The sequence below is a fragment of the Nannospalax galili genome, unplaced genomic scaffold, assembly GCF_000622305.1.
Source record: "Nannospalax galili isolate Female #2095 unplaced genomic scaffold, S.galili_v1.0 scaffold598, whole genome shotgun sequence".
NCBI lineage: Eukaryota > Metazoa > Chordata > Mammalia > Rodentia > Spalacidae > Nannospalax > Nannospalax galili.
The window spans coordinates 1,622,034-1,634,684 of record NW_008342423.1 but is presented as its reverse complement, the minus strand read 5'-3'; the positions used below and the strand labels follow the sequence as shown (position 1 = coordinate 1,634,684).

Here is a 12,651-nt window from a genome sequence, read left to right as displayed (position 1 = left end):
ACAATTAAATTTTTTGTAGGTTCCAATTGCAGTTACATATGTATTTTGAGGACATGCTGGCATATGACTTGTTAAACAGCAAAATACAGAATAAAAAAATTAATGTTAGTTGACACTAATTTATCAACATATTTTTTATTTATGTAAAAAAGACTTAGTTTCTTTTTATTTGAACAAAGACTTACTCTAGGATGCTGATAGAGTTGCTAAAAAATTAATAATACATAATTAAGTGTTCAATTACTGCCTCTCATCCATTTTAGAACCAAATAATAATAAATTTTCAGATTACCAAAAATAACTCTACATGTAGATTATCAAATTACAACTAAAGCAGTCGATTTAGAGTTACCTTGAGGGATTTAACAAATCTTAAAAGTTCTTAAAGTAAGGCGTCTTAAGGAAAGCAGCAGTGGCATTGCACTCCTTTGATCCCAGCACTCAGGAGGCAGAGGCCTGCTCTTCATAATAAATTCCAGGCCAGCCAGGGCTACATGTGAGACCCTGCTTTAAAAAAATAAAAAGACAAAGAAAAGAAAAAGAGAAAAAAGAAAAACGTATGGAGCAGAATGGCAGTATCCACATTCTAAAAGGTTTCTAATTTAGAAAAATGAGCTTGCTTCCAGTAACACTGTAGAAGTAACAGGCATGTTTTAATTAAAATTCAGAATTTTCTAGTAAATAGAGCTGCCCCAGACAGAGTTATCTTATGAAGAAGTATGTTCTTTCACTGAACATATTTAAGCTGGAGTTAGTTATCCATCAGACTGTCTGTCACTGGGAAGGAAATAGGGCCTGGTAATATGTAAGATCTTTCCACATTCCAAACCCCAAATATAATTTACACTACTTATAAATTGAGATTTACTTTAAAACAACTTAATATTTTAAGGACCAATTATTTATCAGCTATTTTAGGAAATAATTTTTTTACCAGGTTTTCGGAACTAAACAAAAATCTGAGAGTAGAGAAAATATAAATCACAAAGGGTACTGATATAGTTCTTTCAGGTTTTAAGTCTGTAATGAACACTGCACATTATGAATCCATAAATAAGAGCATTTCATTAAAACTTACCAGAATTCTGCTGGATTCCCCAACGTACTCTCATCCTGAATTGTCGAGTGCCATTTTGCTGGAGCCTTCTATTTAGTCTTGGAAAATTTTGTTTCTTGCCTTCCTTTCGATTCAGTTTGATAATATCATCTACAAGAGGAAATGTCATAATTATTTTCATATTAACAAAATTAATCAACTGATCTGTCTCACTTCATAGTTAACAGATTTCTCCTATATCCTTCACTTCTCTTATATTCTTATTATTTTGGCTTTTTCAGACAGCTTCAATGTGTAGCATAGGCTAGCCCCAAACTTGTTATGTAGCCTACACTATCCTTGACTCCTCATTCTTTCCCTTCACCCTCTAAGTTTCACTCAGGCATTTTTGTAGGAAAAGTTCCAATCAATAACCAAAAGCAGATCCACCAACAAATGAAGAGTTCTGTTGCCAGGAGAAGAACAGAAGATACAGATCAGTGTTTCCCAAGAATATGTAAGGTCCTGGTTCAAAGTCCAATACAACAAACACCAACAAAACGCAGACTTCTTTACTGTTGGGCATGAAGGCACATGCCTGTAATCCCAGCACCAGGAGGCAGAGGCAGAAGTATCAAGAATTCAAAGTCATCTTTGGCTACACGGAGAGTATGAGGCCAGCTTGGGTGCTGTGAGAGACTGTCTGCAAAAAATCCAACCAACTAAACCAAACAACAAAAAAACCCCAAAAGACCAAATTGCTAATCATCTGAATTCATCAAATATTTATTGAGTATACACTTTGTGCAGTGAATGCCATGTGTAAGATTGCTTTAAAGGGAACAAACAAATATTAAGACAGTCTCCATTCTCGGTAAATTTAAAATTATTGAAACAGGCATGCAAATAGCAAGCAAAATTTAATGAGTTGTAATAAAGGTATGGTACTTAGGTTTTCTTCCTCTAGCAAAGCCATTTCTAATTACCTGCTCTTTACCTGTATGGGTCATACAATGCCCACGGAGGTCAGAAGATGCTGTCAAATCCCCTGGGACTGGAGTTACAGACAGTTGTTAGCTGCCATGTGGGTGCTGGGATTCGAACCTGGTTCTTCTGCAAGAACAGCCAGTGTTCTTAACTGCTGAGCCATCTCTCCAGCCCCCAGAAGATAACTTGTACTCTCCTACTCTTGGCTTCTAGGAACTTTTGACCCATACAGATAAGAACCTGAATACATTTAGTTTTCTTATCATTACATTGATCATTTAAGATGGTATGATGTTTATGAATAATCTTGCAGTGGTTTGAAAGTGTTTTTTGGAAGTACTGAGGCTTACAGAATTACAGAGGTCAGTCTAGAAAGAACAGGTAATTAGAAATGGCTTTGCTAGAGGAAGAAAACCTAAGTACCATACCTTTATTACAACTCATTAAATTTTGCTTGCTATTTGCATGCCTGTTTCAATAATTTTAAATTTACCGAGAATGGAGACTGTCTTAATATTTGTTTGTTCCCTTTAAAGCAATCTTACACATGGCATTCACTGCACAAAGTGTATACTCAATAAATATTTGATGAATTCAGATGATTAGCAATTTGGTCTTTTGGGGTTTTTTTGTTGTTTGGTTTAGTTGGTTGGATTTTTTGCAGACAGTCTCTCACAGCACCCAAGCTGGCCTCATACTCTCCGTGTAGCCAAAGATGACTTTGAATTCTTGATACTTCTGCCTCTGCCTCCTGGTGCTGGGATTACAGGCATGTGCCTTCATGCCCAACAGTAAAGAAGTCTGCGTTTTGTTGGTGTTTGTTGTATTGGACTTTGAACCAGGACCTTACATATTCTTGGGAAACACTGATCTGTATCTTCTGTTCTTCTCCTGGCAACAGAACTCTTCATTTGTTGGTGGATCTGCTTTTGGTTATTGATTGGAACTTTTCCTACAAAAATGCCTGAGTGAAACTTAGAGGGTGAAGGGAAAGAATGAGGAGTCAAGGATAGTGTAGGCTACATAACAAGTTTGGGGCTAGCCTGCGCTACACACTGACTGCTCTTGCAAAGGACCTGGGTTCAATTCCTAGCACTCACATGGCAGCTAACAACCATCTGTAACTCCAGTTCCAGGGGATCTGAAGCCCTCTTCTGACCTCTTCAGGCACTGCATGACATGGGTACACTTACACACATGCAGATAATATACTCATACACATTAAAAATAAAATAAATAAAATATTTTTTTAAAAATACTAAAAGTCCATTGTGCTAGTTATTTTCTACCACGGTGGCAAAATACCCGATAAGCAATTAAAGGAAGGAAAGGTTTATTTGGGCTCAGGGTTTCAGAGTTTCAGTCTATAGTCAGTTGGCCCCATTGTTTCTGAGCCTGTAGTAAGATAACTCCAAGGTTGTCACATCCCTATACAAATGTAATTTCTTACTAAGTGCAAATATGGATCCTAAATTTACAGACTAGTAGTCCAGTCACCACCCATCAAAGAAGCTTCTTTTTCAAGAGACATAGAGTTCTACAACTGTTCACGCACAGAGGTTGTCTGTGAACTGCCTTAACCTAAGTGGCACATCTAGGATGCAACCTCTACACCTAAGGCTCACAGAACATAGAATAAAGGATGAAGAGAACACTAACGCATCTCTCAGTTCTCATCAATGAAGCTCCCTCATGCAACAGGAAAGCAAAAGATCACAAATGGTCAAAATGCAGAGAGTAAGTCTTCAGAGTGTAGGTCCTTGGACAGGACTCCTATATGAAAATCCACCCACCCAGGGTTCAGGGACCATTGCAGAAGAGGGGGCAGAAAGATTGTCAGAGGCAGGGAGGAGGTGCATGACCATATGGAAACAGTCCTACAGGTTCCTGGGACTCTTCTCATACGAACCTGCAGCAATGTTGTCAGCATGCACAAGACCCATGCAAACTTAAGCAGACGAAAACCCAGCACAGAAATGTGGAAATGAACAGCAGGCCCCAATCTTAGTCAAAGTATTATTGACAGCTGATCACTGCTGGGTGAGGAAGAGCTGATGATCATCTTTATTTTTTTATTTTATCTTTTTTTTTTTTTTTTTTTTTTTTTTTTTTTTTTTTTTTTTTTTTTTTTTGCTTTTGGAGTCAGGGGCCTAGAACTCTCAATGCAGCCCAGGCTGGCCTTGAACTCACAGAAATCTGCCTGCCTCTGCTTCGAAAGTGATGGGATTAAAGGCCATGTGCCACGACACCCGGCCAAGAACTGATTATCTTAAAGGGAGGGACTCTAGACAAGCTGACTAGATCCCAGTGGATGAACTTGCACTGAGGGACATCTAGGGACACTAACTTTACATTATAGGCCTTAACACAAATGACAGAATGTATGAACTCCAGTGGGGGGGACTATGGGAGGGTGCTAAAGGGGAAGGGGGTATAAAGATGATTTTCTGTATGAAATACACAAAAATTCAATAAAACATTTTAAAAAAGATAAAACATGGTAGAATGGCATGGCTGGGGAAAATTTATGGCCTCATGGCATCCAGGAAAGGGGAGAATGGTGTCACCCTTCAAAGTCACACCCTTAGTAACTACTTCTTCCAACCATACCCTATCTCTCCTAAATAACCAATTCAACTATGAACTTACCAATGGACTAATCCAGTCATGAGAGTATTGCCCTCATGATCCAATCATGTCTCAGTAGCTCCATTAGCTCTAGGGAACCAAGCGTTTTGCAGAGACACTTCATATTTAAATCATAGCACTAGTTTTTCAAACCAGTGAAAGGTTTCACATATCAGGTATATGAATATATTAAATTCTCAATGAGCAGAAAGAAAAGTTTAAAAAACACTATGAAACATTTTCCTTTAACAAGTTACTTTTTATTTTCTAGTAGAAATCTATATTTCAGAGCTTTAAGAGTATACTCCCCCCAAAAAACATGGTCAGGAGACTGAGGGAGGTATACTTTTGATTATCAGGGTATTTTAAAACAGAGTACATATAGCCTAAATATAACTAAAAATAATTTGAGATAGGATTTCACTTGAAGATTTAACTCATGATCCTCCTGCCTCAACTGCCACAGTGCTGTGATACCACTATACCTGGCTACAGCTTAAAATTTTAAAACAGTAAAACATTTTACTGTTTAAATCCTCAAACTACTTACAGCAGAAACAAGTCTTCTGATCTAAAAAAGGTCTCTCCTATTCACTGAGTAGATAGGGCATGTATTATAAGAAAAAAGATCCATTATAATCAACTCCAACTACTTCAAAGTTTCTTCCATAGCACTCTGTGTGTGTGTGTGTGTGTGTGTGTGTGTGTGTAACAGTCACAGAGTACAGAACAGCTTTACTCTGATGTATGCTCAATTCTTACAACAATCCTATGAAGTATAATCTTTTTTTCTTTTTTAAGAAACAGTTTGTTGTTTTTTTTGGGGGGGGGCTTTTTGAGACAGGGTCTTCCTGTAGCCCCAGCTGTCCTGGATTCACTATGGAGACCAGGCTGGCTTTGAACTCACAGAGATCCGCCTGGCCTCTGCCCCCCTTAGTGCTGGGATTAAAGCGTGCGCTACCACGACCGGTGAAATAGTTTTTATTTTATGAGTGTTTTATCTGCATGTATGTCTGTGTAACGTGCATGCAAGTGCTGTGGAGGCCAGAAGAGAACATCAGATCCCCTGGAACTGGAGTTACGGTAGTTAGCTGCTATGTGGTTTCTGGTAACCAAACCCAGATTCTCTGCAAGCGGCGCTCTTAACCACTGAGCCACTTCTCCAGCCTCCCAAAAAAGTTTTAAAATACTCATTTTTAAATTAGGAAACTGAGTCGTAAGGCCAGTTATTAGTAAATTCTTGTATAAACCTGGTTCACCCACAAAACCCAGAAAACAAGATTCTAAAACTCTTGCAGATTTGGTAAAATTAAGGAGTCTGCATTACAGTCTCTAAGATTCTCACTAAAAGAGCCTGGCATGATGGCACATGCCTTTAATCCCAGTACTTGGGAGGCAGAGGCAGGCAGATCTCTGTGAGTTCCAGACCAGCTGGGCCTACAGGGAGATCCTGTCTCAAAAGGAAAAAAAAAAAAAAAAAATTCTCACTAAAGAAAGGCACCTAACAGACTGTTGTACTCTGAAGAGACTGAGCTATATTTTAGCTCTACACAGCACTACTTTTCTACTTTGAAAAGAATTACCCAGTCTTCTTTACTTAAGATATGGCTCAGTCGTTAAAGTGCTTACCATACAAGTATGAACACCTGAGCTTGAATCCCTGGATCACCAGCACCTACATAAAAAGTTGGATGTGGTGGTGCATACTTGTTATTCCAACACTGGGGAGAGAGGCACAGAACTCCTGAAACTTGCAGGCCAGTCAGTCTAGCCAAATGGATGAGCTTCAGGTTCAGTGACAGACTCTGCCTCAAAAAATAAGGTGGAGAACGACTGAAGAAAAAAAAAAAAAAAAACACCAGGTGTCAACCTCTAGCTTCCACATGCACAGCACCTGGACACATGTACATAGTGACACATACCTTTAATCCCAAGACTTTGGAGGCAGAGGCAGGAGAATCTCTGTGAGTTTAAGGCCAGCCTGGTCTACAAAGTAAGTTCCAGGTTAGCCAGGGTTGTACTGTAAGACTCTGTCAGGGAGGGAGGGAGGGAGGGAAATAGATGACTCAGTGGGTAATAATGCTTGCCATTCAAACCTGAGTTCAAGCCCCAGAACCCATGATGGAAGAGCAGAGAACCAACTCTTAGAAGCCTCCTAATGGATATTGTAGCACACGAACAACTGCTAACACAAATGAGCTGTGCACACATAACACAATGGGGGGAGGGGGAGGAAGAGGAGGAGAAAATAAAAGATGAGCTCCCGAAGTAGACTGGCTGTGAAAACAGGTGTTCAACATATATGTATAACATCTATAGTTGGGGGCTCTAAAGCCAGACTGAAGTCGTGTCTTCAGCACTTACTAAAATGACTTTCCGCTAATTACTCCTCCCAAAGTTCTGTAAAATGAGAGTAATGGTTTATATGTGTATAAAAATGTTTATTCTGTATCCAATACTCTTCTAAGCAGCTTGCATATGCCTGTTGACTCATTTAATACAGCAAATCCAAGAGGTAGTCACTATGACCTTTATACAAAAGAAGCAATAACAAGCACTGGGCTAGTAAGTGGCAGAAGCAGGGTTCCCACTGAAAACAGAATGCTCTAGATTCTAGGCTTCCACTAGGAGTACAACAAGCCTTACCAGGTGATTCTGAAATTAAACAGGCATGTGAACCTGTTACCAACAAGGGTAAACACTCAATAAATATCCATCCTTATATGAATTCTTGGCTTTAGATCAAATGATTTGCTCGTTTCTTTGGATCTAATCGGTGATTAGCAGTGTGGCAAGACTAGAGGCCAAATATATTTCAGATTACTTAATTCAAATACGAGGTACTAACGAGGCAATCCAAAAAGCAAGAAAAAGTTCTTGACTTTTGACCAAAAAAACTTTCCCAATAAAACATGAAAAATGTAAAGAAATGGAGCCGGGGGTAGTGGCACACGCCTTTAATCCCACCACTTGGGAGGCAGAGGCAGGCGGATCCCTGTGAGTTCAAGGCCAGCCTGGTCTACATAGTGAGTTCCAAGACAGCTGGTGCTACAGGGAGACCCTGTCTCAAAAAAAGACACACAAAGAAATGACAACCAAAAAACGTTTCCAGACCCAGTAAAGCAGTACCCTAAACACCATCCTCGGGGTGTTTACACATTGGAGTTCACTAGTCAGGCATCTTACTTTTCGAATATATCTAAGGAGAAAGAGCAGGCAGAGCTGACTACATCCAGCACCGTAACTCAACTACACAAAATTAGAATCACTTTTTGATCTGCTAAGCCAAACACAGAGGCCGGGGCAAGGTCCGCTCCGAATTTTTCAAACAGAAATGAAAACGGATCCTGCTTTTTGACATCATCAGCACCAAACGACGGCATCGTTTTTATGTGTGCCAGGGCCCGAGTTCTACCTGGCATTTTGGCACTCGGTTAATCTGCCTCGGCTTCTCTTTTTCCGTGACTGACTGACTGAGGACAGGCTAAGGAACGTGCTTCTATCTACACTACCGACGGAGCGAAGCGGTCGCGGCGTTCCGTACGCGGCCGTTTGGGGCCGCCTGCCCAGCCCGCGGCGTTCGGGAGACACCGGTTGCAGACGCCGCCGAGCGCTCGCCTGAACCCCGGCGTCCGCACCAGCCTTCCTCAGGGCCGCGGCTTTCCGCCACCCACTGCCGGCCCGGCGACGAGACCCTGCGGAAGGCAGCGCGGTGACCGCACCCACTGAAGGCCAGGTGGCCGAGTTGACCCCACAAAGAGCGGGTGTGGGCCTAAGACTGCGTCCTCGGAGTGAGGGGGCGCCCGCCTACCTGCCCGCCTCGCCGCCCGCCGCGCCCGGTCACTCAGCCCTTCCTCACGCGCGGCCTCGGCGGGGGCCACCGGGTCCCCGCTGCTCCGCCAGGGACCAGGCCACCCGCGCCGCTCGCCGTCCGGATCCCAGCTCGGGTCCGCCCACCCACGACCACACTCGGAGGCCCCAGCGGCCGACCGTCCCTTCCCCCACCCTGGCCGCCGCGCCTTCCCCGACCCGCAACCGGCCAGCCCGGCCCCTCACCCAGAGACATATCGATTTTGTCGAGGTTTTCATTGCTGCGGGCTGGCGGCGGCGGCGGCGCGGTCGCTGTGGCTCCCACCAGCCGGGCACCGAACCGGTTCATGACTGGAGACGCAGCGCCGGAGCAGTCCGCCGGGAAGGCCGGAGTCAGAGGCCCGCCACCTCCCACTCACGCACGCAGACGAGCAGCTCTGAGGAGCGCGCACGCGCGCTGGCGGCGGCGTCGCCCTCCCACCCGCGGGTGCGGGCGGGGGAGAGGAGCTACCGAGACGAGCCTCGGGCCAGAGTGGCCCGCGTGGGGCTCGCTCCAACCGGCTTTACCTGTTCCAAGTCCGGCCCCAGTTAGGAGATGCTAGATCCGCAGCAGCTCCAAGGCACGGCGTCAAATGGTAGCCTGCCCCCGCCCCGTGTCCTTCGGGTCCCTCCTGCTGCAAAGCTCCCCTGGGTTTCGGCGCGCCGGTGCGGGAACCTTGCATACTCTGCATGCAGTGCAGCCTCGGGATGCAGGATCGACCCCTGCTAGCATAGGTTGCAGCCCTGAGTCCCAGCTCCCCTTCCCCTGACTCACTTTCCACCTGCACCATCCCGAGTTGCCATGTCCGAATGAAAAGGCTGCAGTGACAATTCTTGCGTCACCTTAACAATAAAAGTAAACAATAAAAGTAAAAGCTGACGTATCTGCATCACCTATCAATCGACACTCTGTAAACATTTGGCCGGTACTAGCTACCTTAATAAGACTTCATCTTCCCTTGGGAGGGTAAGTACATCTTATTTAGCTGCATTTTTCTCTCATTCAATTGCGTTGGGATGGGGGGATTTTGTTTTTCCTGGAATGGTCTTTATAGGAAAACTTCTTAATATTTGAATTCCTGCTTAATAATTTGTATCCCCTTTACAAAATATTTTCTTTATACCTCATTCACCTACAATGCACTTGTGTGGACGCATTTCTGTTATTTCATCTTCATAACAGCTTACAACCATCTCAGACGTTTTCATCTAAGGAAAACATGGTGTCAGATATTCTGCTTGTCTAGAAATCTCTTCCATCATTTTCTCCACTTCTTAAAATTTCTTTAGTATAGACAGGAGCCAGAGCTTTGTGGTAACCTACAGTATTTGAAAACCACAGTAACCTATATTTAATTTAGTAATGTCATGATGTCATGTGGATTCCAACTCCAACATCCATGACACATTTTACTATTTTTGCTTGGGGATTCCATGCCTTAAAATACCTCTTATCATTTGCAGTTTCATTTCTTAATAACTTATTTTCCTATTTTTATCAACCAAAGCCTACTTTTTTATCCATTCCAGTGATGACTGTAGTGATAATGATAGAGTTCTCTTAATAAAACTACATGGTAATACTTCCTGTATCCATTGTCATCCCTAGTTAACGGTTCCAGCCGAAGGCAGAGTCACGATTTTTTCATGTGTTTGATGGACTAGGGTAGTCTTATCTTGAGGAATATGTACTAGACTTTGGGAAATACAATAACTCCTTATTTTCGAAAGTCAAGTTGGCTTCCTTTCCCATGACCAAAATATAACCAGATAGGAAGAGTCAATTAGCAGAGCACATACCTACCAAGAAACTTTAATGGTAAAGGGACTGAACTCAAAAAGATCCAAGAATATATTAAGGCATGTCAAGCTTGATGTTCATAGCACAAAGTGTTGGATTTTATTACTCTACCCTGTGGCCTCCACCTTCTCTGAACTGCTGGCAACTAGGGAAACTAGACTGTAAAGAAAAAGGTTGGTGGGGCTAAAGAGATGGCTGCTCTTGCGGAGGACCAGGGTTCAATTCCCAGCACCCACATGGTGACTAACCATCCTGACTCCAGTTCCAGGGGACCCGACACCATCTTCCTGACGTCTACAGACATTGCATGACACAGGTACACTTAGACACATTATGGCAAAACACTCATACAGGTAAAATTAAAAAAAATAAAGAATGAGCCAGGCATGGTGGTGCATGCCTGTAGTCCTAGCACTTGGGAGGCAGAGGCAGGCAGATCTCTGTGAGTTTGAGGCCATCCTGGTCTACATAATGAGTTCCAGGACAGCTGGGGCTACAGGAAGATCCTATCTCAAAAGAAAAAAAAGAAAGAAAGAAAGAAAGAAAGAAAGAAAAAGAATCATTATCAGCCTGGTCTACATAGTGAGTTCCAGGCCAGCTGGGGCTAGGAAAGAAAGAAAGAAAGAAAGAAAGAAAGAAAGAAAGAAAGAAAAAACATTGATGAGAGGTAGGTTTGTTGAGTAGCACATACATCACTCCCTTCAGTCATTTGTCATACTATCTTTTGAAATTCTTTGGGCTTTATAGTCATCTTCAAAACAAGAAAGTAAGAGCTGGAGAGGTAGCTCAGCAGTTAAGAACACTGGCTGCTCTTGCAGAGGACCCAGGTTCAGTTCCCAGCACCCACTGGTGACTACCATCCATAATGCCAGTTCCAAGGGATCTGATACCCCCTTCTGACTTCCATGGGCACTGCATGACACAGGTGCACATGCTGGCAAGACACATAAAATAAAAATAATAAAATATTTTTAAAAACAAGAAAGTAGTGATACAAAGCACATAAGTTATCTTTATTTCTTTACAGTTTTGAAATCCTCTAAGCACAAGACATTTTTCTGCATATTAGTTCTCATTACCTATAACTTCAACTCCTACAATCTCTGCTCATATGTAGGAGTAAACTACAGAAAGGGATCAGAAGTTGTTTCTAATCATTTTTATTTTTGAGACACGGTCTGACTATGTAACCCTGACTGACCTAGAACTCACTAAGTAGACCAAGCTGACCTCAGACTCAGAGCTGCCTGCCTCTGCCTCCTGAGTGCTGGGGTTAAAGGCATGAGCCACCACATCTGCCTTGAAATTTTGTTTACATTTATTTATTTAGTGTATGTATATATGGGAAAGGGTACATGTAACATGTCTCTTGTGTTCTCTCCTTCCACTATGTGTGGATCAAACTTGGATCATCAGTCTTGGTATCAAGCACCCTTATCCACTGAGCCACCTCACCAGCCCATCTTATTTCTAATATTATGTAAGAACATGAATGTATTTAGATTTTTGGAAGCCTTATTTTATATAAATAAATGAATATGTTTATAGAGTTTGGAAGGGTTTTTTTTCCTTCAGGTATTTATAGGCTAGATAATAAATATCCCAATGTATAAAATCCTCGCTACCACCAATATAATAAATATTCCCATTTGTCCTGGTTCTTTCAAAACTGAAGCTTTATTCTAAATCTCTATAGAGCATGCCTCAGTAGTTCATCAAGCAATCCTTGCTGTATTTTAGAGTTTCAAGTTTCCCCAAGGGCTGAGGCCTCAAAGAATCTCCCAGATTCCATAGGGGAAAGCAAGGCTACAAACAGTAGAGCATTGTAGTAACAATAGATCAGTAGATAGATCACAGACAAAACAGATAAAATAGCAACCTAAGAAACATACAGTAAAATGAAGATGGAGACTAGCCAAAAAACCAGAGCCAGGACCTGACTGAGACATTGCTCAGACAGCTACAAAGGCCAGAATTAAAAGGTCAACCCTGCTGTTACATGAGATGCAGCTATTCAGTTAATCATATATTCATTGAACATTGTAATAGACTCAGGGTAAATGGTAAACATGGATGTAGGCCTTGCAAAGGAAAAGGTATTTTCTGAGCACCTGCACTGTGCTAGACATGGCATCTTTGCCTAGAGTAGAGAAGTTCAGAATCTTCATCCAAGTCCAAATAAACAGAATTTAAGCAGCCACCCTTTACTGAGGCTTGGCTTCATATGGTGTAGATAAGACAACATCTAGTCTGATGAGAGAAAACAAAGGGCCAATTGTGGATTTCAGGTAAATGGTGAACAATGATATGTCCCACATTCCAGATAAACAGTAATTTCTTTACTATAGTA

General features: G+C 42.2%; 1 protein-coding gene across 2 annotated transcripts in view; it reads right to left on the bottom strand.

Moving 5' to 3' along the window:
• The window catches only part of Fyttd1 (forty-two-three domain containing 1), a 43,096-nt gene extending 34,192 nt beyond the window's left edge, over positions 1 to 8,904 (bottom strand). The window contains exons 1-2 of one of the 2 annotated variants that reach the window (XM_008838557.3): positions 8,708 to 8,904; positions 1,079 to 1,207 (exon numbers count right to left, since the gene is read on the bottom strand). In XM_008838557.3, the coding sequence (XP_008836779.1) occupies positions 1,079 to 1,207; positions 8,708 to 8,810 (232 nt within the window). In that variant the 5' untranslated portion in view covers positions 8,811 to 8,904. Of the gene's footprint in view, positions 1 to 1,078; positions 1,208 to 8,462; positions 8,584 to 8,707 lie in introns of those variants that run through there. The other variant, XM_029566166.1, reaches the window with a different exon arrangement.
• Positions 8,905 to 12,651: the final 3,747 nt, after the last annotated feature.